This window comes from Pongo abelii, chromosome 20, assembly GCF_028885655.2.
Source record: "Pongo abelii isolate AG06213 chromosome 20, NHGRI_mPonAbe1-v2.0_pri, whole genome shotgun sequence".
Lineage (NCBI taxonomy): Eukaryota > Metazoa > Chordata > Mammalia > Primates > Hominidae > Pongo > Pongo abelii.
In genome coordinates, this window is record NC_072005.2 from 8,054,876 (window position 1) to 8,080,564 (window position 25,689).

The 25,689-nt window shown below is 52.2% G+C and overlaps 2 protein-coding genes across 17 annotated transcripts in view; one reads left to right on the top strand and one right to left on the bottom strand.

Annotated features, from left to right (window-relative positions):
- Positions 1 to 2,065: 2,065 nt before the first annotated feature.
- Positions 2,066 to 12,485, top strand: CCL25 (C-C motif chemokine ligand 25). Of its 4 annotated transcripts, none has more exons than XM_054539550.2 (7): positions 2,066 to 2,432; positions 2,778 to 2,836; positions 3,013 to 3,135; positions 6,157 to 6,274; positions 6,371 to 6,504; positions 7,814 to 7,933; positions 12,053 to 12,485. In XM_054539550.2, the coding sequence occupies exons 3-7, from the start codon at positions 3,063 to 3,065 to the stop codon at positions 12,058 to 12,060; spliced, it is 453 nt and encodes a 150-aa protein (XP_054395525.1). In that variant the 5' UTR covers positions 2,066 to 2,432; positions 2,778 to 2,836; positions 3,013 to 3,062; the 3' UTR covers positions 12,061 to 12,485. The 4 variants fall into 4 exon arrangements, with proteins under 4 accessions (XP_054395525.1, XP_054395526.1, XP_024092740.2 ...); XM_054539551.2 differs by having other exon boundaries at positions 7,817 to 7,933; XM_024236972.3 differs by lacking the exon at positions 2,066 to 2,432 and having other exon boundaries at positions 2,774 to 2,836.
- A 2,729-nt stretch (positions 12,486 to 15,214) lies between these two features.
- FBN3 (fibrillin 3) overlaps positions 15,215 to 25,689 on the bottom strand; it is an 86,470-nt gene continuing 75,995 nt past the window's right edge. For 10 of the 13 annotated variants that reach the window (XM_054539530.2, XM_054539524.2, XM_063719892.1 and 7 more), the window contains 5 exons: positions 25,115 to 25,243; positions 24,903 to 25,022; positions 22,889 to 23,123; positions 21,884 to 22,034; positions 15,215 to 16,084 (listed from right to left, as the gene is read on the bottom strand). In XM_054539530.2, coding sequence (XP_054395505.2) covers positions 15,743 to 16,084; positions 21,884 to 22,034; positions 22,889 to 23,123; positions 24,903 to 25,022; positions 25,115 to 25,243 — 977 coding nt within the window. In that variant the 3' untranslated portion in view covers positions 15,215 to 15,742. Of the gene's footprint in view, positions 16,085 to 17,322; positions 17,431 to 21,883; positions 22,035 to 22,888; positions 23,124 to 24,902; positions 25,023 to 25,114; positions 25,244 to 25,689 lie in introns of all 13 variants that reach the window. The other 3 variants (XM_054539531.2, XM_054539533.2, XM_054539536.2) reach the window with 3 other exon arrangements.

A 25,689-nucleotide genomic window follows, 5' to 3' on the forward strand; every position in this document is an offset into this window, starting at 1 on the left:
AGGTGATCCGCCCGCCTCGGCCTCCCAAAGTGCTGGGATTACAAGTGTGAACCACTGCTCCCGGCCGATAGCGGATTACTCTTAATGCCCCCAGCTGCTGCAGGAGTGGAAGAGGCCAGTCCAGTACCGACTGTGAAGGTCTGGCCTTTACTCAAAGCAACTGTGGTCCTCAGAACTCCGGGCCTCAACTCCGGGATCATCCCGTCTCTTGCTCCAACCCCTGGGTCCCAGGTCCCCAGCGCGCCCACCCCAGTGCACCTTGCATGCTGGTCCCTGGAGGGCCCCCTTACTGGGAACCCCTCCTCCCCGTGAAGGCTGCCGGCGGGACAGACAGTGAGGGGTGAGGCAGGGAGGGAGACTCACGTTGAGGACCTCCCCCAAGTTTGGGTAACACCGTCTTGGCCGCGGCCCGCGGGCTGGGAAGGTAGGGGGCAGTCGGCCGTAGCGGAGAGGCTGGCCCCAGCCCGCCACGCCGCTTCCCCACGCTCGCAGCCACGCGGAGCCGCGTCCTGGTCCAGCCTCACTCACCCAGAGCAAGAGGCGGAGGAACTGGAACAGCGCCCGGGCCCGTGGGCTGCCACTGGCCGCAGCAACGGGACGGGTGAGAGCACCTGCCCCCGGCGCGTCTTAGCTACTCTGGTGGGGCGGGGCTGACCGCGCAAGCCCCGCCCCAGTCTAAGCCCCTCCTACGAAGCCTGGCCCCTTGCCATAGCGCCATATGTCAGGCTCCGCCCACTGTTTTAAATCCCACTCACTCTGCCCTGCCCCTGACTCTGAGCTATATAGCAAGCCCCGCCCATAGCCATAAGCCACGCCCACCCAGCCCTGCCCCTGGGCTCTAAGTGTCATTTATCTAGTCACGTCCCCGGCTAGAAGCCACACCCACCAGGCCCGGCCCCAACTCTAAGTCCCACCCACCCGGCCATGTGGTTTGGGACAGGGAAGTAGGCTAGGAGCCGCCGCCTCTGGGCTCCCAGTGGAAGGGGAGAAATGAGACAGGAGTTTAGAGTGTGATAAATACCCACAGAGGTCAGATGTAGCTATGGATGCAGGCGATAAAAAGTTTAAAGCAATCAGCTGTGCGGCCTCTGCAGCGCTCCTTTCGCCCTCCCTAATCTTCACCTCGTGTCTCCCCTAGTCCCTGTGTCCTGGGTGGGTCCTGCTGCCCCAGGGAAAGAAGACATGCCTTCTCCCATCCTGGCTGACACAGTGAAACCCCGTCTGTACTAAAAATACAAAAAATTAGCCGGGCGCGGTGGCGGGCGCCTGTAGTCCCAGCTACTCGGAAGGCTGAGGCAGGAGAATGGCGTGAACCCGGGAGACGGAGCTTGCAGTGAGCCGAGATAGCGCCACCGCACTCCAGCCTGGGCAAAAGAGCGAGACTCTGTCTCAGAAAAAAAAAAAAAGACATGCCTTCTCGGTGAATGTTGCTTTGCTTCCTGCAGGGCGTGGCTACCCGGGGCTCCTGGCTTTTCTTCCAAAAACAAAACATTTCTTCCATTTTTTCTTTTTTCTTTTTTTTTTTTTTTTTTTTGAGACAGAGTTTCACTCTTGTCGCCCAGGCTGGAGTGCAGTGGCACAATCTCGGCTCACTGCAACCTCCACCTCCCGGGTTCAAGCGATTCTCCTGCCTCAGCCTCCTGAGTAGCTGGAATTACAGGTGCCCCCCACCACACTCGGCTAATTTTTGTAATTTTAGTAGAGATGGGGTTTTTCCATGTTGGCCAGGCTGGTATCGAACTCCTGACCTCAGGGGATCCGCCCGCCTCGGCCTCCCAAAGTGCTGGGATTACAGGTGTGAGCCACAGTGTCCGGCTGCCATTTTTTTTCATTTTTTGAGACAGGGTCTTGCTCTGTTGCCCAGGCTGGAGTGCAGTGGCATGATCACGGCTCACTGCAGCCTCAACCTCCCAGGCTCAAGCAATCCTCACACCTCAGCCTCCTGAGTAGCTGGGACTACAGGTATGCACTACTACATCGGGCTAATTTTTAAAAATTTTTTGTAGTGACGCAGGTCTCTTTATGTTGCCCGGGATGGTCTTGAGCTCCTGGGCTCAAGCGATCCTCTGGCCTTGGCCTCCCAAATTGTTGGGCTTACAGACATGAGCCACCATGCCTGGCCTAGACAGTTTCTTTCTTGTTGGGGTTGTTCACCGGTGGGAGGTGCACCATTGTGCCGTGCTGACCATATTCATAGAGTTATGTAACCATCACTCTCATCTAATTTCAGAACAAAAGGAAACCCATACCCTCTCGCAGTCACTCCTTCATTCTCCCCTCCCCCCATCCTATGGCTACCGCTAATTTACTTTCTGTTTCTATGGATTTGCCTGTGATCACAACCAGAGGATTTCTGTGACATGCTAAGTTACCTAACCATGGTGTGGAAGCAGAGGGAAATGGAGTGAAGTCGGGGACCCACCAGGGAACAGGTAGCTTGAGGGCGGGGGAAGCGTGAAGGTAAGGGCTTGCTTTGGGGGCTCAAGGCAGTCTGAGCCTTGCTTGCAGGCAGCCAGTGTCCACCAGGTGTGTGCAGGTGAGGGAAACAGGGGAAAAAGGGCCCTTTCTGGAGACAGTAGGGGTGCTGGCTGGGAGGCCTGGGATGGGGAGTGGCGAGGCAAGGGGGCCTGTGGGTCGAGGTTGGAGCTTGCTGTAGAGGAGGGAGAATTCCAGAGGCTGAGAGTGCAGGTGGAGAGGAGGAGGGAGGAGGGCGGGCAGGGGGTGGCTGGGTGGGGCTCTGTCTATAAAGAGTGAAGCTCAGCGTGTTGGTCCTGCAGATGGGAGAGCTTGGCATACAGCCTGGCGGGCATCAGCTCTCTTGACCCAGTGGCTATCGGTGAGTCTTTTCCTTGAACGTGACTGAGATTAGCAGCTTGTCCCTCCAGCACAACTTGTTCCCACTTTATACAACCTCCTTCCCTTGCCATATGCCTGGGGCTTAAGACGGGGGTGTTCCCAGTACCCACTCCCCTCCTCTTCCTCAGTCCTCACCACTTCCCTCCACAACCCCAGGTGGCCCTGTTATTCGTCCAGGTGCCCGGGGAGGAGGACCCGCCTGCAGCATGAACCTGTGGCTCCTGGCCTGCCTGGTGGCCGGCTTTCTGGGAGCCTGGGCCCCCACTGTCCACACCCAAGGTACTGTGTTTGGCAATGCCTACCCCCAAGTGCCCCTCTCCCCATGCCCCCACCCCACCCCTTTTGCCTCTTATCTCCTCCAGAAGTCTCCCCAATCCCATCTCCACTGAATTCTCCTGCTCCTGACATGCAGGAACTCCTGGTGTTTGGGTAGCTCCTGGGATGGGGTCGGGGAGATGGAGGGCCCCCAGTTCCTTCTTCGAGAGCCCCATGGAGTCCTTTGCAAGACTCCTAAAGATGTGAGGGAGCAGAAGGTGGCTTCTAGCTGTGGGCAAAGCCAGTTACTGCCAGGGATGTATTGTAGAATCCTAATCCTGCCGAGCCAGGGGTGGGGTTGGAGATCAGGGCCCTGGAGACTGACGGGAGTGGATTCCCATCCTGGTCCCTCCATGCAGTCCAGCTGAGAGTTGGTTGCTCCTAAACCACTTTTTTTTTTTTTTTTTTTTGAGACAGAGTCTGACTCTGTCGCCCTGGCTGGAGTGCAGTGGCGCGATCTTGGCTCACTGCAACCTCCGCCTCCTGGGCTCAAGCGATTCTTCTGCCTCAGCCTCCCAAGTAGCTGGGACTACAGGCATGTGCTACCATGCCCGGCTAATTTTTGTATTTTTTAGTAGAGATGGGGTTTCGCTATGTTGGCCAGAGTAGTCTCGATCTCCTGATCTCAGGTGATCTGCCTGCCTCAGCCTCCCAAAGTGCTAGGATTACAGGTATGAGCCACTGTGCCCGGCTTCCTAAACCTTTAGGAGCCTCCGTTTCCTCAGCTGCAAAGTGGGAATCTAAAATTCCCACTGCATGGCTCTGACTTGAGGGTCCAGTGAGCCCATGCCTGCAAAAGACTAGGCCTCATGTCTGGCGGCGGCAATAGTAACTGTTCCTGTTATTAATAGGGAACTCTTTCCTTCTTCCCCACTCCCTACCGCAGAGCAGGCACTTCAGGATTTCAGTTGCCAAAGGACAGTTCCTGGGCCTGGGGTGTCCCCACGGGAGCCCTGACACTGGGTCCTACATCCTCTGAGTTTCAGCAGCTGGCCAAAGCAGGGTCCCTGGCTGGGTGGCAGACGCAGGGCCCCACCCTCCTGCCCTGTCTGCCCCCACCTGCCCTACCCGGCCCTCGGCTGGATCTGATGGGTCCAAGTCCTTAGCCTTTGCCCGGGAAGGGGGTTGGGCTGTGGTCTGATTGTTTTGCTATCAGAGCCAGGCCCAGCCCGACCTTTTGATCCTGGCCCCCAGCCTTGGGAGCTACCTGCCTGGCACTGCAGCCCGAGGTTCCAACAGAATGCACTGCCCCTTGCCCTCAGAGGCTGAGGTTGGGAGACACCTGGAGGGCTCGAGTCCTCCCTCTCCCTGCTCCTGCTGGGCTGGGCTCTGCAGGGACTCAGACTCGGCCTCTGGAGGTTAGTTCTGGCAGAGGTGGGATTGCAGAGAACTCCAAAGGCCATTCAGGCAGACAATTGCGCCCCAGCTTCCACCACTATCTCATCAGCTCATCCTCGGCTCATTCATTCCACCTGCTCATCCCCCCGAACTTTCTGGCAGCATCACCTCCTCCTCCGGGCACCCCCCACAGTGCCTGTGCTTCCCCCTTTCTGCAGAGATCAATTTCCCAGGAGCTCCCTGAAGATAACACTAGGTCTAATTCATCTGTGTGTTTCATCTCTGCTTGTCTAGACAATTGGCATTTACTGAGAGCTCTTTACTTTGTATTAAAACAATTTTGTTTTTGTTTGGTTGGTGTTTTGTTTTGTTTCATTGAGACAGAGTTTTGCTATTGTCACCCAGGCTGGAGTGCAATGGCGTGATCTTGGCTCACTGCAACCTCCACCTCCTGGGTTCAAGCAATTCTCCTGCCTCAGCCTCCGGAGTAGCTGGGATTAAAAGTGCCCACTATCAGCTGGGAACAGTGGCTCACACCTGTAATCCCAGCACTTTGAGAGGCCAAGGAGGGTGGATCACGAGGTCAAGAGATCAAGACCATCCTGGCCAACATGGCGAAACCCCATCTCTACTAAAAATACAAAAATTAGCTGGTTGTAGTGGCGGGTGCCTGTAATCCCAGTTATTCGGGAGGCTGAGGCAGGAGAATTGCTTGAACCTGGGAGGCGGAGGTTGCAGTGAACCGAGATTGAGCCACTGCACTCCAGCCTGGGTGACAGAGTGAGACTCTGAAAAAAAAAAAAAAAAGGCGCCCACCACCATGCCTGGCTAATTTTTGTTGTTTTTTTTTTGAGACGGTGTCTCGCTCTGTCGCCCAGGCTGGAGTGCAGTGGCGTGATCCTGGCTCACTGCAAGCTCCGCCTCCCGGGTTCACGCCATTCTCCTGCCTCAGCCTCCCAAGTAGCTGGGACTCCAGGTGCCCACCACCACGCCCGGCTAATTTTTATATTTTTAGTAGAGACGGGCTTTCACCATGTTAGCCAGGATGGTCTCGATCTCCTGACCTCGTGATCCGCCCGCCTCGGCCTCCCAAAGTGTTGGGATTAAAGGCATGAGCCACCGCGCCCAGCCTAATTTTTGTATGTTTTAGTAGAGACGGGTTTCACCATATTGGCCAGGCTGGTCTCAAACTCCTGACCTCAGGTAATCCACCCACCTCAGCCTCCCAAAGTGCTGGGTTTACAGGCATGAGCCACCGCGCTGAGCTGCCGATCAGCTCATTTTTAGGAGGGTAGAACTTGGCTGGGGAGGGGTGGTGTTGGCCCCTCCTCACAGTGCACCTGCACTCTGAGTCACCCTTTTCCCCAGAGCAGGAGTAGAGGTGGCCTTGGTCCGTTCATTTGCTGGTTCCACACCCTTCCCAGCCGGGACCCAAGGGTCCTCTCCAACTTCTGGCTGTCCCAATATCCAGGGCTAAGGGGTGAGCCAGGAGGCTTTTTTTTCCTAAGGCTGTTCCTCAGCCTCTGCCGGGCCTGGAAGGGTTGTGGTTTGAGCAGACAGATATGCAGACAGGTGCCCTTGCCTGTGGCTGGCCCTGCCAAGTTAACATGCAAGGATGCGAGTGTCTGGGCGGCTGTGTGGTTGCAGGTGTCTCTGAGGACTGCTGCCTGGCCTACCACTACCCCATTGGGTGGGCTGTGCTCCGGCGCGCCTGGACTTACCGGATCCAGGAGGTGAGCGGGAGCTGCAATCTGCCTGCTGCGATGTGAGTGGGGCCGTGGGGGCTGGGGGGATGGGGTGCACACACAGCCTTGCTCCCAGCCTATACCCTAACCTGGGCACCCCTCTCTGCTCACCACAGATTCTACCTCCCCAAGAGACACAGGAAGGTGTGTGGGAACCCCAAAAGCAGGGAGGTGCAGAGAGCCATGAAGCTCCTGGATGCTCGAAATAAGGTTTTTGCAAAGCTCCGCCACAACACGCAGACCTTCCAAGGTGGGCAAGACCTCTGCTGGGCATCTAGGGGGCCCACCTCCCTGCCTGCAAGCCCATGTGTTGCTCAGACCCCGAGGGAGGGAATTGGAGACCGGAATACTGACACCTGCCTGAACCCCAAACAAAGCCAGTTGCTGGTGAGAGGGGTACCAAGTGAATGACCAACTGAATTAGTCGTTGTCCAGTTTTTGTTTCTGGAGATGGGGTCTTGCTCTGTTGCCCAGGCTGGAGTGCAGTAGCATGATCATAGCTCACTGCAGCCTCAAACTCTTGGGCTTAAGCAATCCTCTCACTTCAGCCTCCCAAAGTAGCTGGGATTACAGGTGAGTGCCACCAGTCCAGCTCTTCTATTATTATTATTTTGAGACACAGTCTTACTGTGTCACCCAGGCTGCAGTGCAATGGTGCCATCACAGCTCACTGCAGCCTTGACCTCCCAGGCTCAAGCAATCCTCCTACCTCAGCCTCCTGAGTAGCCGAGACTACAGGTATGCTCCACTAATCCAGCTCATTATTATTTTATTTTTTATTTTTATTTTTTGAGATGGAGTCTTGCTGTGTCATCCAGGCTGGAGTGCAGTGGCGCGATCTAAGCTCACTGAAACCTTTGCCTCCCAAATTCAAGCAATTCTCCTTCCTCAGCCTCCTGAGTAGCAGGAGCACAGGCTCACGCCACCACACCTGGCTAATTTTTGTATTTTTAGTAGAGACGGGGTTTCACCATATTGGCCAGGCTGGTCTCGAACTCCTGACCTCAGATGATCTGCCTGCCTTGGCCTCCCAAAGTACTGGGATTAGAGGCATGAACCACCATGCCCGGCCCCAGCTCATTATTATTATTATTATTATTATTTTGAGACAGGGTTTTACTCTTGTCACCCAGACTGGAGTGCAGTGGCACAATCGCAACTCACTGCAGCCTTGTGTTCCTGGGCTCAAGCAATCTTCCCATGTCAGCCTCCCAAGTAGCTGGGATTACAGGCACACACCACCATGCCTGGGTAATTTTTTATTTTCATTTTGCAGAGACACGTTGTGCCATGTTGCCCAGGCTGGACTTGAACCCCTGGACTCAAGCAATCCACCTGCCTTGGCCTCCCAAAGTGCTGGGACTACAGGCATGAGCCACTGCACCCAGCCAGTCCAGCTCTTTTAATCAGGACACTTTCCACTGGTACAGATGGAAAGCTCAAGCACATGGGAGACTCATTGGCTTAAATAACCAGTGAACAGCTTCAGGCTCAGCTGGATCCAGGAGCTCAAAGGATGATGGCAGAGCTCTTGCTTATTTCTCTCTCCATTTCTCCAGCAGGCCCTCATGCTGTAAAGAAGTTGAGTTCTGGAAGCTCCAAGTTATCATCGTCCAAGTTTAGCAATCCCATCAGCAGCAGCAAGAGGAATGTCTCCCTCCTGATATCAGCTAATTCAGGTAAGGACTCTTGGTCATGTGACCGTCTCCCATCCATCACCTTTGCTGAGGGCTGAGGGCTCATGATTGGCTCACACTGGGACAGGAGATTCACCTCCAGGACCAAGGAGGGGTGGTTGTGTGGTCAGCGCCGCAGGTTCACAGGGGAGGGTCCTCGGTGGCTGTCCACTGCCATGACCCAGCCCAAAGACACTACAGCAAGCGAGAAAGTGAAGCCCCAGGGGAGTGGCCCAAGAGCTCCAGGGCCCCCCAAACCCAACAATTCTCCAGCAGGGACCGGGTGGGTGTACTGTAATTCTATTGAATTCTGACATTGTGTGTATGTGTGTGTGTGTGTGTGTGTGTGTGTGTGTGTGTGTGTGTCTCTCTCTCTCTACATATATAATATATATAAATAAATATATAATAAATAAATATATAATAAATAAATATATAATAAATAAATATATAATATATAAATATATAATATATAAATATAAATAATATATAATATATAAATATAAATATATAATATATAATATAAATATATAATGTATAAATAATATATAATATATAAATATATATATTTATTATTATTATTTTTTGAGATGGAGTCTCGCTCTGTTGCCCAGGCTGGAATGCAGTGGCGCGATCTTGGCTCACTGCAAGCTCCGCCTCCCGGGTTCATGCCATTCTCCTGCCTCAGCCTCCCGAGTAGCTGGGACTACAGGCGCCCGCCACCACGCTGGGCTAATTTTTTATATTTTTAGTAGAGACGGGGTTTCACTGTGTTAGCCAGGATGGTCTCGATCTCCTGACCTCGTGATCCACCCGCCTTGGCCTCCCAAAGTGCTGGGATTACAGGCGTGAGCCACCGTGCCTGGCCTAAATATATATAATCTATAAATATATAATATAAATATATGTAATATATAAATATATAATATATGTAATACATAAATATTAAATATATAATATATGTAATACATAAATATATAATATAAATATATGTAATATATAAATATATAATATAAATATATGTAATATATAAATATATAATATAAATATATGTAATATATAAATATATAATATAAATATATGTAATATATAAATATATAATATAAATATATAATATAAATATATGTAATATATAAATATATAATATACAAAATATATATTATATATAATATATAAAATATATATTATATATAATATTTAAATTTTTTATGACAGAGTCTCACTCTGTTGCTGAGGCTGGAGTGCAGTGGTGCCATCTCGGCCCACTGCAACCTCCACCTCCAGGGTTCAGGCGATTCTTGTGCCTCAGCCACCCAAGTAGCTGGGATTACAGGCAGCATCACCATGCCTGGCTAATTTTCATATATTTGGTAGAGATGGGGTTTCTTCCTGTTGCTTAGGCTGGTCTCGAACTTCTGGCCTGAAGCAATTCTCCCACCTCAGCCCCCCAAAGTGCTGGGATTGCAGGCATGAGCCACTGTGTCCACCTGACATTGTCTATCTGGAGGTAGTGACACAATCCACGGGTTAAGGACTCAGTCCCACAAGACTGCCCCCATTTCAGATGCTGGTTGCAAGTAGCAAGTTGTCACCTTATTTCTGACTGATTGGCTGTAAGTCAGGGCTTCCACCTCTGGTTGGATCATTCGCTAAAATAGCTCACAGGACTCAGGGAAGCGCTCTACTTATGTTTACCATTTTATTGTAAAAGATTACAAAGGGGCTGGGCATGGTGCTCACGCCTATAATCCTAGCACTTTGAGAGGCTGAGGCAGAAGGATCAATTCAGCCCAGTATGGCCAGGCGCGGTGGCTCACGCCTGTAATCCCAGCACTTTGGGAGGCCAAGGCGGGTGGATCACGAGGTCAGGAGATCGAGACCATCCTGGCTAACTTGGTGAAACCCCATCTCTACTAAAAATACAAAAAATTAGCCAGGCATGGTGGTGGGCGCCTGTAGTCCCAGCTACTTGGGAGGCTGAGGCAGAAGAATGGCGTGAACCCGGGAGGCGGAGCTTGCAGTAAGCCGAGATCAAGCCACTGCACTCCAGCCTGGGCGACAGACTCCGTCTCAAAGAAAAAAAAAAGAAATTGAGCTCAGGAGTTTGAGACCAGACTGGGAAACCTAGCAGGACCCTGTCTCAAGAAAAAAAAATTTTTTTAATTATCTAGTTGTGGTGGCATGCACCTGTAGTTCCAGCTGCCTGGGAGGCTGAGGTGAGAGGATTACTTGAGCCCAGGAGGTAGAGGTTGCAGTGAGCTATGATCATATTGGAACTTCAGCCTGGATGACAAAATGAGACCCTGTCTCAAAAAAAAAGAAAAAGATATTACAAAGGATAGGCTTATTCAAGCCAGATGGAAGAGATGCTTAGGTAGGCAAAGACTGGAAGGGATCCAAGTGTAGGAGCTTCTGTCCCCATGGAGTTGGGGTACACCACCCCTCCCACACATGTGAATGTGGTCACAAGACCCTGAACCCCATAGTTCAGGCTTTGTTTTTTTCAGAGATGAGGTCTCATTCTCTCCGCCAGTCTGGAGTGCAGTGGTGCAGTCGTAGCTTACTGCCTTATTGAGTAGCTAGGACTACATAGCTCACTGCCTCAGCCTGCCGAGTAGCTGGAACTGCAGGCCAGTACCCTCAGCTTACCAGGGATTTTTTTTTTTTTTTTTTGGAGATGGAGTCTCACTCTGTCGCCCAGGCTGGAGTGCAGTGGCACGATCTTGGCTCACTGTAAGCTCCGCCTCCTGGGTTCACACCATTCTCCTGCCTCAGCCTCCTGAGTAGCTGGGACTACAGGCACCTGCCACCACGCCTGGCTAATTTTTTGTATTTTTAGTAGAGACGGGGTTTCACCATGTTAGCCAGGATGGTCTCGATCTCCTGACCTCATGATCCACCTGCCTCAGCCTCCCAAAGTGCTGGGATTACAGGTGTGAGCCACCATGCCCAGCCCAATTTTTTTTTTTGAGACAGAGTCTCACTCTGTCACCCAGGTTGGAGTGCATGGCACATTCATAGCTCACTGCAACCTCCGCCTCCAGGGTTCAGGTGATTCTCCTATCTCAGCCTCCTGAGTAGCTGGGATTATAGGCATGCACCACCACTGCCGACTAATTTTTGTGTTTTTAGTAGAGATGGGGTTTTGTCATGTTGGGCAGGCTGGTCTTGAACTCCTGACCTCAAGTGATCCGCCCACCTCAACTGTCCAAAGTGCTGGGATTACAGGCGTGAGCCACCGCGCCTGGCCTTCACCAGGGATTTTTTTTTTTTTTTTCGTATTTTTAGTAGAGACGGCATTTCACTATGTTGGCCAGGCTGGTCTCTAACTCCTGACCTTGTGATCCGCCTGCCTTGGCCTCCCAAAGTTCTGGGATGACAGGTGTGAGCCACCATGCCCAGCCAACCAGGGATTTTTTTAAGAAGCTTCATCACATAGGAGTGAAGGATGATTAACTCCATTGCCAACCTTCTTCCCCTTCCTGGAGAATGGGACCAAAACTCCAAGTTTCTAATCAATGGCTTGGTCTTGCTGGTGACCAGCCCCCACCCAGAAGCCCACTAAGAGTCACCTCATTAGAATAAAAGATGTCCCCATTACCCAGGACACTCCAAGGGATCCAGAGCTCTGTGTCAGAAACAGAATTCAAAGACCAAATATTAGCACAAAAGACCAGGCGTGGTGGCTCACACCTGTAATCCCAGCACTTTGGGAGGCCGAGGCGGACAGATCACGAGGTCAAGAGATCAAGACCATCCTGGCTAACACAGTGAAACCCTGTCTCTACTAAAAATACAAAAATTAGCTGGGCATGGTGTTGCGCGCCTGTAGTCACAGCTACTAGGGAGGCTGAGGCAGGAGAATCGCTTGAATCCTGGAGGTGGAGGTTGCATTGAGCCAAGATTGCGCCACCGCACTCCAGTCTGGTGAGAGTGAGACTGTCTCAAAAAAAAAAAAAAAAAAAAAAGTTAGCATAAAAGATTCCAGCACTCCTATTACTCAGAAATTCACAAGAGTTTTAGAAGCTGTGTGCTGGGGACTGGAGGTAGAGACAAATGCATGTAGTTACTATTATTTCACAGCCATCAATTTTACTTCAGTGTCTGTAATTGCTTCTGCAGGACTGTGAGCCGGCTCACTTCTGGGATCCATCGGCACAGGAGGGGCTGGATCTTTCTCCGATAAAACCATCGCCCTACAGACCCAGCTGCCCCACGCCTCTGTCTTTTGTGTCAAGTCTTAATCCCTGCACCTGAGTTGGTCCTCCCTCTGCATCCCCACCACCTCCTGCCCCTCTGGCAACTGGAAAGAGGGAGTTGGCCTGATTTTAAGCCTTTTGCCGCTCCAGGGACCAGCATCAACCCTGGGCAGCCAGTGGCTCTTGTAGAGAAGACTTAGGATACCTCTCTCATTTTCTGTTTCTTGCCGTCCACCCCGGGCCATGCCAGTGTGTCCCTCTGGGTCTCTCCAAAACTCTGGTCCGTTCAAGGATGCCCTTCCCAGGCTATGCTTTTCTATAACTTTTAAATAAACCTTGGGGGGTGATGGAGTCATTCCTACCTGTTACGTTTCTTTTTTCTTTTTTTTTTTTTCCTGCCTGTTACGTTTCATGATGAGGTGCAAGTTGCTGCTGCCCCGCCCTGGGGTGAAGCCAATGCGATCTTTGCCACCCGAAGCTCTTCTAACAGACAGCTCTCCAGGGGCCAAGCATTAGCCACTGGTTGCAGAATGCACTTCCCAGCTGGTGACCTTGAACCAATTGCTGACTCTCTGGGTACCTCTCAGCTTGTCTGTAGAATAAGGGTCACTGTGCTTGCTCTACTTAGATTCCAGGGCTGTGGTGAGTCCAGCTGATGGACACAGAAGCCCTCTGCAAGCTCTTATAGGCTGCCTGGAGGCCACCGGTAAGCCAGGACCAGACCAAGGACAGAGCTCTGGTGCCAGGCGCTAGTGACAGTTCTACAGGTGGAGGCCTGAGTCACCACCTGATGATGCTGTCTTTGGTCCTTGGCAACCTCAGTTTCCATCACAACAGAGAGAATGATCCAGATGAAAACCAATGCACATTGGCCGGGCACAGTGGCTCACTCTGTCATCCCAGCGCTTTGGGAGGCCGAGGCAGGTGGATCACCTGAAGTCAGGAGTTCAAGGCCAGCCTGGTCAATATGGTGAAACCCCATCTCTACTAAAAATGCAAAAATTAGCCAGGCTTGGTGGCAGGCACCCGTCATCCCAGCTACTCGGGAGGCTGAGGCAGGAGAATTGTTTGAACCCGGGAGGCAGAGGTTGCAGTGAGCCGAGATCACGCCACTGCACTCCAACCTGGGTGACAGAGCGAGAGTTTGTCTCAAAAAAAAAAGAAAGAAAGAAAGAAAACCAAGCACATCATCTCTTAGGGGACACCCTGGTGGTTTGGGATCAGGGACTGGGATGAAGTTGCAGAAGAAATGGAGTCACGTTCAGTGTTCAGGCTCCACCGCGCACTATGTGGGTGACCCAGACAGGTTCCACAAGCTCTCTAAGCCTCAATTTTGCCCCTCTGGAGAATGGGGGTGATAATACTGTCTGCCTCATAGCGCTTTGTTGGATACCAAATACACTGTGATGTGTGACACGCACAGCACACAGTACATGCTAACTGTGTGTTTATTAACACAGTGAGTATCCTGGCCATTGAATTGGAGTCCGCCTGGAACCATGCAGGGTGGTGTGGGGGCTGATGGTCTGGGAACATGCCCAACTTCTTTTTTTTTTTTTTTTTGAGACAGAATCTTGCTGTGTCGCCCAGGCTGGAGTGCAATGGCACAATCTCCGCTTACTGCAACCTCCGCTTCCCGGGTTCAAGTGATTCTCCTGCCTCAGCCTCCTGAGTAACTGGGATTACAGGCACGTACCACCACCCCTGGCTAATTTTGGTATTTCTAGTAGAGATGGGGTTTCACCAAGTTGGCCAGGCTGGTCTTGAACTCCTGACTTCAAGTGATCCAGCCGCCTTGGCCTCTCAAAGCACTGGGGTTATAGGCATGAGCCACTGGACCTGGCTGCCCAACTTCCTCCCCTCCCCTCCTCTTTTTTTTTTTTTTTTTTTTTTGGTGGTGGAGTCTTGCTCTGTTGCCCAGGCTGGAGTGCAGTGGCATGATCTCGGCTCACTCCAACCTCCACCTCCTAGGTTCAAGCGATTCTCCTGCTTCACCCTCCCGAGTAGCTGGGATTACAGGTGCCCAGCACCACACCTGGCTTCTTTTTTTGTATTTTCAGTACAGATGGGGTTTCACCATGTTGGCCAGGCTGGTCTCAAACTCCCGACCTCAGGTGATCTGCTCACCTCGGCCTCCCAAAGTGCTGGGATTACAGATGTGAGCCACCGCACCCCGCCAGGCCACCCAACTTTCAACCTGGCCTGACCTTGGCCAAAGTGCTTAACCTCTCTGAGCCTCAGTTTTCCCTGTAAAACGGGGATGGTAATAGCATCTATTTCATGAGGTTGTAGTGACAATCAAAGTGGTCAATAATGGTAAAATATTGGATACTCACACCTGTAATTCCAGCACTTTGGGAGGCCAAGGCAGTAAGATCACTTGAGCCCAGGAGCTCAAGACCAGCCTGGGCAATATAGGGACACCCCCAACTCTAAGAAAAATAAATGTTAGGCCAGGCATGGTAGCTCATGCCTGTAATCCCGGCACTTTGGGAGACCGAGGCGGGCCAATCACCTGAGGTCAGGAGTTTGAGACCAGCCTGGACAACATGGTGAAACCCCGTCTCTACTAAAAATACACAAATTAGCCAGATATGGTGGCACACATCTGTAGTCCCAGCTACTCGAGAGGCTGAGGCACGAGAATCACTTGAACTCGGGAGGCAGAGGTTGCAGTGATCCAAGACTGCGCCACTGCGGTCCAGCCTGGGTGACAGGGTGAGACTCTGTCTCAAAAAGAAAGAGAAAGAAAAAGAAATTTAAAAAATTAGCTGGGTGTGGTGGCGTGCACCTTTGGTCCCAGCTACTTGGGAGAGGCTGAGGTGGGAGGATTGCTTGAGCCTGGGAAGTGGCGACCACGGGGAGCCATGATCGCGCCACTGCACTCTAACCTAGGCAACAGAGCAAGACCCTGTCTCAGAAAAAATAAAAAAAAATTCGAATGGTGTCTGGTATGTAGTACATGGTCAGGAAGCGTGAGCCGTTATTACCATTCTGGGGAGCCCAAAAGGCCTTCTGCTTCCCCAGGCACAAGATCTGCCTCGCCCAGTCCAAGGGCAGCATCTACTTACTTCAAGAACTTGCCAAGGTGCAGGCAGACTTAACCCAAAATAACTTTATTATCATCTCCACTTTTGATATAAAAGCATTCTCCAAATGGGGGGCAAATGTGGCAAGTCACTGTGGAGTCTGGGCCCCCTGTACACCCTTCTACTCCGAGGAATAAGCCCTGTGCCCACCCCAGTTGCCCACTGCCATGTCCCGCCAACCCCCTGACCCCGCCAGGGCAAGCCACAGTGCAGCACAGAAGTGAAAGCCTAAGATTGGCCAGACACGGTGGCCACAGGGCCTCTTCCTAACTTTGGCTGTGGTGCGGGGATTGCACACTGCAGCTTCTTGCTGTCTCCAGGAAAGACTGAGTAATTGTGGGGCCCCCGGGGCTGGCACAGAGGCCCAGGCAGAGGCCGGGCTCGCCTGAGGTTGTTGTGTAGCATTTCACTCTTCCTGAGTTTCGGGGTTCCATCTGGTCAGCCATCATTTCTGGGGATCAGTCCTTCCCAGTTCCAGAATCCCCCTTCTCTGGACAGCTGGGGCCCACTGAGGCTCCTCCCAACTAAAGCAACTGCAGCCGCACCTTAAGCCTCAAGGCCTGGCCCCATGGCCCTGGCTGCCCCTCTGGCTGGACACCCCAGGGTCCTGCCATGTGGCTCACCACCTCCAGCCGGTAGGTTCCAGGCCCCGGCCGCCTCCGTCCCAGCTGCAGGGAGCTGAAGCCACGGAGGTGATGCATGCGAAAGAAACCTTGCTCATTTCCGCGGACAATGACGTAGCGGACCCGGCCCTCCAGACCCTCCAGGGCCGGCCGGAGCTCCAGGATGCGCTCGGCCCGGCCCAGCTGTGAGAGGTTCAGGCCCAAGGTCAGCAGGGCCTCGGAGTCAAGGGTGGCCAGGTTCACCTGGGAAGAAAGGCCAGGTGTGTGGTCAGAGCCCAGGAGAATCGCGATGTGGTGTGGGTAGGGGGTCCTGGGATTGTGGCCAAAGAGGAGATTTGGGCCAGTCTCTAAAGTGAGGGAAAGAGCTATAAAAAGGAATGAAATCATGCCATTTGCAGCAACGTGGTTGCAGCTGGAGGTCATTATCCTAAGCTAATTAATGCAGAAACAGAAGACCAAATATGGCATGTTCTCAGTTATAAGTGGGAGCTAAAAACTGCATACCCGTGGACATAAAGATGGGAAGAACAGACACTAGGACTATTAGAGCAGGGAGAGAGGGAGGGAGACAAGGGTTGGGAGGCCAAACGCGGTGGCTCACGCCTGTAATCCCAGCACTTTGGGAGGCTGAGGCGGGTGGACCAGAAGGTCAGGAGTTCGAGACCATCCTGACCAATATGGTGAAGCCCAGTCTCTACTAAAAATACAAAAATTAGCTGGGTGTGGTGGCGGGCGCCTGTAGTCCCAGCTACTTGGGAGGCTGAGGCAGGAGGATCGCTTGAACCCGGGAGGTGGAGGTTGCAGTGAGCTGAGATCATGCTGCTGCACTCCAGCCTGGGCGACAGAGGAAGACTGTCTGAAAACAAATAAATAAACAAAAAGAAAACTACCTATTGGGAACTATGTTCACTGTTTGGATGATGGCATCAGAAGAAGCCCAAACTGCCTCATCATGCAATATACCCGTCTATTAATAACAAACCTGTACCCTCTGAATCTAAAACAAAAAATAGGCTGGGCATGGGGGCTCATGCCTATAATCCCAGCACTTTGGGAGGCTGTGGCAGGAGGATTGCTTGAGGACAGGATTTCTTTGTTTCTTCCTTTTTTTTTGAGATGGAGTCTTGCTCTGTCGCCCAGGCTGGAGTGTAGTGACATGATCTTGGCTCACTGCAACCTCTGCTTCCTAGGTTCAAGTTATTCTCCTGCCTCAGCCTCCCAAGTAGCTGGGATTACAGGTGCCTGCCATCATGTCTGGCTAATTTTTGTATTTTCCGTAGAGACAGGGTTTCACTATGTTGGCCAGGCTGGTCTCAAACTCCTGGCCTCAAGTGATCCGCTCACCTTGGCCTCCCAAAGTGCTGGGATTACAGGCGTGAGCCATCGTGCCTGGCCAAGGCCAGGATTTCGAGGCCAGCATGGGCAACATAGTGAGACCTCATCCACCCACAAAAAGTGAAAATATTAGTGCTGGTGTGCACCTGTAGTCCCAGCTACTTAGGAGGCTGATGTGGGAGGTCCCAGGAGTTCGAAGCAGCGTGAGCTGTGATCACACCTCTGCACTCCAGTCTGGGTAACAGACTGAGACCCTGTCTCAAAAAAATATATATGTTTATTAGGCACCTACTGAATTCCTGGCAATCTTTGAGGCACTGGGGATTCAGCAATGAGCAGATAAAAATCCTTCCCCTCAGGGAGTTTACCTTCTAGGAAAGCAAAGCAGATAGTAAACAAATAAATGGAAAATGTAAAAGTGACAAATGTGCTACAAAAAACATGAAGTTGGCTGAGGGCCAAGGTGGACAGATTGCTTGAGCCCAGGAGTTCGAGACCAGCCTGAGTAACATGGTGAAACCCTGTCTCTACTAAAAATACAAGAAATTAACCAGGTGTGGTGTTGCACACCTGTAGTCCCAGCTACTAGGGAGGCTGAGGTGGGAGGATCCCTTGAGCCTGGGAGTTCAAGCTGCAGTGAGCTATGATTGCACTGCTGCATTCTAGCCTGGGTGACAGAGTGAGACCCTGCTCCCCCAAAAAAAGGAAACAAATTGATTTTAAAAATCAATAAATAGGCTGGGCGCAGTGGCTCACGCCTGTAATCCCAGCACTTTGGGAGGCTCAGGCAGGTGGATCACGAGGTCAGGAGATTGAGACCATCCTGGCTAACATGGTGAAACCCCGTCTCTACTAAAAATTAAAAAAAAAAAATTAGCCAGGCATAGTGGCAGGTGCCTGTAGTCCCAGCTACTCTGGAGGCTGAGCCAGGAGAATGGCGTGAACCCAGGAGTCGGAGCTTGCAGTGAGTGGAGATCGTGCTGCTGCACTCCAGCCTGGGCGACAGAGCAAGATTCCATCTCAAAAAAAAAAAAAAAAAATCAATAAATAGGGTGAGCACGGTGGCTCATGCCTGTACTCCCAGCACTTTGGGAAGCTGAAGTGGGTGGATCACTTGAGACCAGGAGTTTGAGACCAGCCTGGGCAACATGGTAAACACCATCTCTACAAAGAAAGTACAAAAATTAGCTGGGTGGGCATGGTGGTACATGTGCCTGTGGTCTCAGCTACTTGGGGGATTGAGGCGGGAGGATTGCTTGAGCCCAGGAGTTCAAGGCTGCAGTGAGCTATGATTGCGCCACTGCATTCCAGCCTGGGTGACAGAGTGAGACCTTGTCTCAATAAATAAATAAATAAATAAATAAATAAATAAATAATAAATCAATAAAAAAATTAAGTGGAGGAAAATACTGCTTCCTTTGGCATCTCAAGTCTGGTTCTTCATCCTCAAGGTCAGCTGGATCTGTAGACTCAGTGGCATAAGGCTGAGGCTGCTTCTGAGAGAGGCAGGGAGACGGCCACAGTTACACACTACAGACCCCTAGTCTCAGCTGAGGGACGTTGCTCAGACCCCTGCCAGCCTGGGCCAAAGGAATCAAAGATTTGCTCTCAGAGACCCAGCAGCCAGGGGATTATTCAGATGACATTGCGACCCAGAGCCCTAAGGTCACTCAGAAATGTCTTGGGATGGCTGGTGTTAGGAACAAGGGCCTTTCAGCAGAAGCCAGCCCCTAAAAGAATGCCAGAGCTGACAGTGAGAGAAACGGGATGCCAAGCAGGGCCGGAGAGGAGAGCGTAAAGGACCAGACAGAAGAGCCGCCTGATAGCTTCCGCTGTGCTTCCCGCATCTGGCCCTCTTTGAGAGCCCCCTGTGTGCCAACGACAAACCCTTCTTTATTTAAGCTCCTCTGAAGTGCCTTCCTGGTCTTGGCAGCTGGACAGGGCCCTGAATAAGACAGCGAGCCTCAATGGCAGGCTACCCCAGGGCTGGGTGACGTATCCAACCCCACAGAAGGTCATCTGTGTTTTCTTTGCCTTTGTTTTGGGGCGCACTGTGTTGGTTTGGCCTCGTTTACATGCCGACGGAGTGTTTGGCTGTTGCATTCAGGTGAAAGTTATTCCTGTTCCCCAGCCCCTCAGTTCTGGAGATCTCAGGCCTTCTTCCCACGGAATGTTGTTAAGACTTATGCTCTTACCGACCCCTGCTGGCAGTCAGTGGGTATTGCAGGCAAAGGCACAATAAAGCCCTATTTTTGAGACAGGGTCTGTCTGTCACCCAGGCTGGAGTGCGGAGGTGTGATCACAGCTCACTGCCGCTTTGAACTCCTGGGTTCAAGCAATCCTCCCGCCTCAGCCTCCCAAGTAGCTGGGACTACAGGCACATGGCACCACAGCTGGCTAATATTTTTACTTTTTGTAGGTGGAGGAGGTCTCACTATGTTACCTGGGTTGGTCTCAAAATCCTGGCCTTGGCTGGGCACAGTGGCTCACACCTGTAATCCCAGCACTCTGGGAGTCTGAGGTGAGCTGATCACTTGAGGCCAGGAGTTTGAGACCAGCCTGGCCAACATGGCGAAACCCCATCTCTACTAAAAATACAAAAATTAGCCCTTCTCTGTCTTGATCTACTTCTGCCCTGGGACCCTGACAACCACTCACTCACTCTTATTGAGGACCAAGGGGTACCAATACAGTAGTAAATCCTACAGACACAGCTCTACCCTTATGAAGTTTACAGAAAATATCAGTAACTATGGGATAATATATATATCCACAATTTTTCCTAGCAAGGGGGAAAAAATAACTAGAGGGGAAAAAGGGCCTTTCAGTAATACAAAGTAATACACTCACATTTTATCTAATATGGAAAGCCTCTCAAGCCCAATAACCCTATCCCATGTCTCACTTTGTTTTTCCCCATAGCACTTATCATGTATCATATTCGTCATGTGTTATAAAAGATGATCTGTTTTACATGTTGATTTCTGTTTTACATGTTGATTTCTTGTGTGTCTCCCTTTTAGAATATCAGCCTCACGAGGGCAGGTGTTTTTGTTGTTGTTGTTCACTGTTGCTCCATTACAGTGCCCAGCAGTGGTATTCAGTAAAATCTGTGGAGTGAAGAAGCTTCGACCTAAATGTTTGCAGTGGGGGTGAGTTTGGGGTAATGGTTTCTATGCTCAGTGATAATTGTTTGGGAAACAATGTAAAGTGATGGCTTCGGAAGACAGAGGGGCCCAGGATGGCTGGCCATGGATGCCAAGGCTGCTTGTAAAGAGAAGTTGATGTGCCATAGCCATGGAATCTCTAAACCACCACGTTCAAGTTCTGTAACTTGGGCATGTGCCCTAACCTCTCCGAGGTTCCTCCATCTGTAAAATAGGGATAATAGTGGCATCTAGGCCGGGTGCAGTGGCTCATGCCTGTAATCCCAGCACTTTGGGAGGCTGAGGCGGGCAGATCACCTGAGGTCAGGAGTTCAAGACCAGCCTGACCAACATGGAGAAACCCCGTCTCTACTAAAAATACAAAATTAGCTGGGCGTGGTGGTGCACACCTGTAATCCCAGCTACTCGCGAGGCTGAGGCAGGAGAATCGCCTGAAGCCGAGAGACAGAGATTGCGGTCAGCCGAGATCGCGCCATTGCACTCCAGCCTGGGCAACAAGAGCGAGACTCCGTCTCAAAAAAAAAAGAAAAAAAAATAGTGGCATCTACACCTCCCAGGGTTGTCATGAACATTGAGAGGCTGTGAACAGAGAGCACTTGGAGTGATATCTGCATACAGCAGGTGTTTAATACATTTTTGGCTTTCAGATCCCTTGGGTGATGGCTGCAGGACTGACCCGTAGTCAGGGACTCTTCAGTTGAGGGGCAAGCAGCTGGCATCTGTGGCAAAACTGCCCTCTCTGCACACCTTGATGGGGTGGCCCGAGAGAGAAGGAGGGATGGAGCCATAGGCCTGCCCTACTGCTACTGAGTGGTGTGTTGAAGATCCCTGAGATTCCTAGAGACAAGGCAGGTTCAGGAACTCCAGGAGCACCTCAGGCACAAGAGGGGTACAGGGCAGATGCTGAGTGGGTATGTCAGGTTGGGGCCCTGGGGCTCCTAAGGGGAGCCTCTGCTGGGGTCCCCAGAGAAAAGACTTACCTCCCCAAGGCTCAGACAGGGAAGGGGCTTGGGCTTAACTTGGCCGAAGAGTTTGTGAGAACAGCCCAGAGGGATGCACAGAAGAGTTGAGATGGGCAGAGCTGTGGTACAGAGGCCACTTAGGGCCCCATTGGAACTAAATCCCAAAAGGGTCCCAAGGGAGGCCTTCACCAACCAGGAGGTGAGGGGGTGACAGATTCCAGGGTGCAGGCAGGGTTGGAGGGGTCCAGGTATTTCCCCGCATCCAAGTACCTTTATAAAAGGGATCCATACAAACCATCACAGCCCGGCCAGGGTCTGTATGGAAGACGCTTGACTTGTCACCAGGGGTGAGGTAGAGTGTTCCGGAGATGTGTCCCCCAGAGACCCCCAAGAAAAATCCCAGGGCTGAGAAAGCACAAGAAGGCCCTAAGCCGGCACCATGACATGGAGAACCTGCTGGGATGTGGAGCCTGGTGCTCCTTCTTGGGGGAGCTGACATGACTAAGTCGGGTCCACAACCTCTTTCCCACACTCACCCGTTCCCTGGCCACCCCTGCCTAGTGCAGCACCCATGTCACCTGATGGTCCCTGTGGGCACTGCGTCGTGGCCGGTCCCGAGGGGAGAGGCCATTGATCTTGCATTCGTAGCAGGCTTCAGACGAGAGCAGCTCCTCTTTGTCTGGGGTGTCCTGGGGTCCGGGGCTGAAGCCCAGGCCGGAGACACAGTGCCTGGGCCAGGATGGGCAGGGTGGAGGGGTTTCAGAGGCAGGCTGATGGGACCTCCCCAGCCACACTGCTCCACCCCTATACTCCGTTCTGAGTCATGCTGCAAATGCCCAAGCACACATGTGCCTCTGAGCATGTGCTGGTGTGGCTCCGTGTGCATGAGTGTGTGTGCACCACATAAGGGTGTGCATGTGTGTCCCTTAGTTCACTTGGGCATAGGTGTGAACACAGGAGTGAGAGGACGTGCACAGGCTGGGATGGATGAATGGACATGAGCATACCCGGGGCGTGTGCATATGCCAACCTGTGTGTTCACATGGGGAATAACTCATGCAGGCACATGTGTGCGCGTAGGAATGTGTGAATCTCCCTGAGTGTGCCCGGGGGTGTGTGTATAGTGTGAGCACTCGCAGATGGCTGACGTGTGCTTCCTCACCTGTGCAAACCAGGATGTAGCAATGGCACAGTGCCCCCAGGGATGTGGGCATGCATGAGCCTGAGTGCACACTGGGACATGCACACACACACACACACACACACACACACACACGTGCATGCTGGGATCTGTAAATGCACAAGGGTGCCCACGCATGCTGGTGTGGGTGTGTGCCATGTGGACAACTACATGTTAGTGGTGTGAGGATGTGTGTGAATAGATACAGGTGCCACTGTACCTCTGCGTGTCCAGGACTCTGTGCATATGTGGGCAAATGCCTGCATGCACAGGCTGAAGGAGCTCTTCTGGTAAATTCTTGGCATACACAAAGCCCCGTGTGTGTGTGTGTCTGTGTGTGTATGGGTGCATGCATGGATACTTGCAGGGCATGGAGTCTGCTTGCCCCACTCCAGCCTCTCACCCTTGCCCAGCCCGGAAGTAGCCTTGAGGACAGCCGCACAGGAAGCCACCAGGTGTGTTGGCACAGCTGTAGCTACAGGGGCCATGCCGTCCGGCGCACTCATCCACATCCTGGCAGCCCCTGAGGGCCTGATCAAAGTCAAAGCCAGAGGGGCAGACGCAGCGGAAGCCACCAAGAGTGTTGCGACAGGAGGCACTCCCGCAGGTGGGGGGCGACAGGGCACACTCATTCTCATCTGTGGGAGGAAAGGAGGAGGAGAGGGAGGACGCAGAGGTGGGGCAGTGCAGCCTTCACACCCCCAGAGCCCTCCACCTGGAATGCTCTATGTTCAGAGCCCAAGTCCAATGTCAAAGTCTCCAGCAAGCTGGCAGTGAGCCCTGAGACTAGATCGGCCCCATAGCCCCGCTGCCCCAAACCCTGTGATTCTCCTTCACAGCATCTCTCAACACGTCCCCTAAACCCCAAAGTGTGGGATGATCTAGAACAAGCTTTCTCACCCTCAGCGCTATTGACACTTGGGGCCAGATCATTCTCTAGGGAGGAGCCCTCCTTGCACTGTGGGACATTGAGCAGCATCCCTGGTCTCCACCTGCTTGACACCAGGAAAACCCATCTGCCTCCAATTGTCTGTTTAGAGTTGGGAGTCTCACTCTATTGCCCAGGCTGGAGTGCAGTGGTGCAACCATAGTGCACTGCAGCCTTGACCTCCTGGGCTCAAGGGATCCTCCTGCCTCAGCCTCCCGAGTAGCTGGGACTACAGGTGTGCACCAACATGCCTAGCTAATCTTTTAACTTTTTGTAGAGATGGGGGTCTTGCTATGTTGCCTAGGCTGGTCTTGAACTCCTGGCCTCAAATCATCCTCCTACCTCAATATCCCGCAAGAGTGAACTACCATGGTGGATCCCAATTGTGATGATCAAAAATGTCTCCCAGACACTTCAAAATGTATCATAGGGGGTAAAATGGTCGTCTGTTGAGAACCTAGTTAGGGGTCTAATCAATCCCTGTTTCCTTTGCTGGACTGAAAAACTCAAGGCAGAAATGGTTTTTCAGCTCACTTCTGCATCTGAGCTCAGGGCCTAGTGAAAGGCAGGTCCTTGGCAAACAGTTGGGGAAAGAATGAATGAGTCAGTACAGGGAGGAGGAGACAAGTTGAGGAAGAGTTGCCAGCAAAGGCCGATGGTCTGTGGGATCCCCAAGATCCCCAGGGGACAAACACCTTGCCTGGGGGGTGGGGTCATGTCATGTGATGTCAGAAGTCTGAGAAGAACTTAGCTAAAGACCCATCGTGAGAGACAAAAGGAGGGGGCAGAGAAGGCAGTGCCTGGGAGGCAGTGGGAGAGCAGGGATAGCCGCATCACAAAGGCCACAGGAGAGAGTGTCCAGGAGCCTGAAGGGGCAGACTGTGGTGCCCAGAGCAGTGGAGGTAGAGGATGGAGGCCGAGGAGAGGTCTCAGGAGAGAGCAAGTGGGCCCGAAAATGGTAGAGGGTGAAAGCTGCACTGTAGTGGAGGAATGAAGAGAGCAGTGAAAGAGACTGCTAGGAGGTCCTGGAGCAGCCAGAAGATGGAGGAAGGTTGGGGGGCAGAAGGCTAGCCCCCCAAATGGAGGGCCTTTGCAACAGCTATGGCAATGACATAGCATGCACACCTCCATCGCTCCTTGCAGCATCCATAGCAGACATCAGTAATCACACTCATGGCAGACTTCACTAATCAATCACAGCACTCTTTCCCTGTGATCACAGAACTGCAGACTTTAGGTCTCAGAATCTTTCTCAACTGAGTCCTCCAGGCCACCATGCCCTAAGGAATGAACTCAGACACTTTTCCATGCTTATTCTGCTGCACCTTGACTCCCCAGCAGTGGGCAACTCACTACCTTCTCGGCTGGCCTGTTCAATCTTTAGATAATTGTGCTTGTCACAACATCTTGCAGGGTGGTGTCTGTTAGTCGCCTGCTCTGAGCAGATTCTGGTGGAGGGCCCAGCTTCTTCCCAGCCCTTTCCACTCACCCACACACTGGGCCCACTGGGAGTGCTGGGTGAAACCCTGGGGGCAGCCGCAGCGGTAGCCCCCTAGCTGGTTCTGACAGCCGTGCTGGCAGCGGTGGGGCCCATCACATTCATTAACATCTGAGACATAGAGAGAGGGAGAGAGGGTTTACCAGACGGCTCTCAGGACCAACACCCCCAAACACTAGACCCCAGCCAAAGCTGGGCTGTACCTTCACAGCCATGGCCTGAGCTGTCTAGGGTGAAACCTTGGTGGCATTCACAGCGGAAGCTGCCCGGGGTGTTGTGGCAGTGCCCGCGGGCACCACATAGGCCAGGCTGGGCTGAGCACTCATCATTGTCTGCAGAGGAGAGAGATCGGGCAGGGTTGCCTGCTGGTTAAGGAACTCGTGTCAGGTGACACAATGCCAGTGCCACCAATGTGTGGCTTCAGGCAAGTTGCTCACCATCTCTGTGCCTGTTTCCCACTCTGAAATGAGATCTGTAACAGTTCCTGACTCACAGAATAGGCACCAATGTTTGAGATCCTGCACATAAAGAATCTCATCTCCACCGCCTCGAAGCTGTGTGTCCTTGGGCAACTTACCTACCCTCTCTGTGCCTCTATTTCCTCAGCTGTAACATGGAGATGATAATGTCTACCTCATTGCATTTTTGTGTGTGTGCGAGAGAGAATTAAATTCACCTAATCATGTAAAAGGCTTAGGGCAGTGCCTGGTAAAAGAGTAAAAGATAAACAAAGCCTCTTTTCCTTCTCCCATGGAAAAATGACATAGGGTTGCCTGTT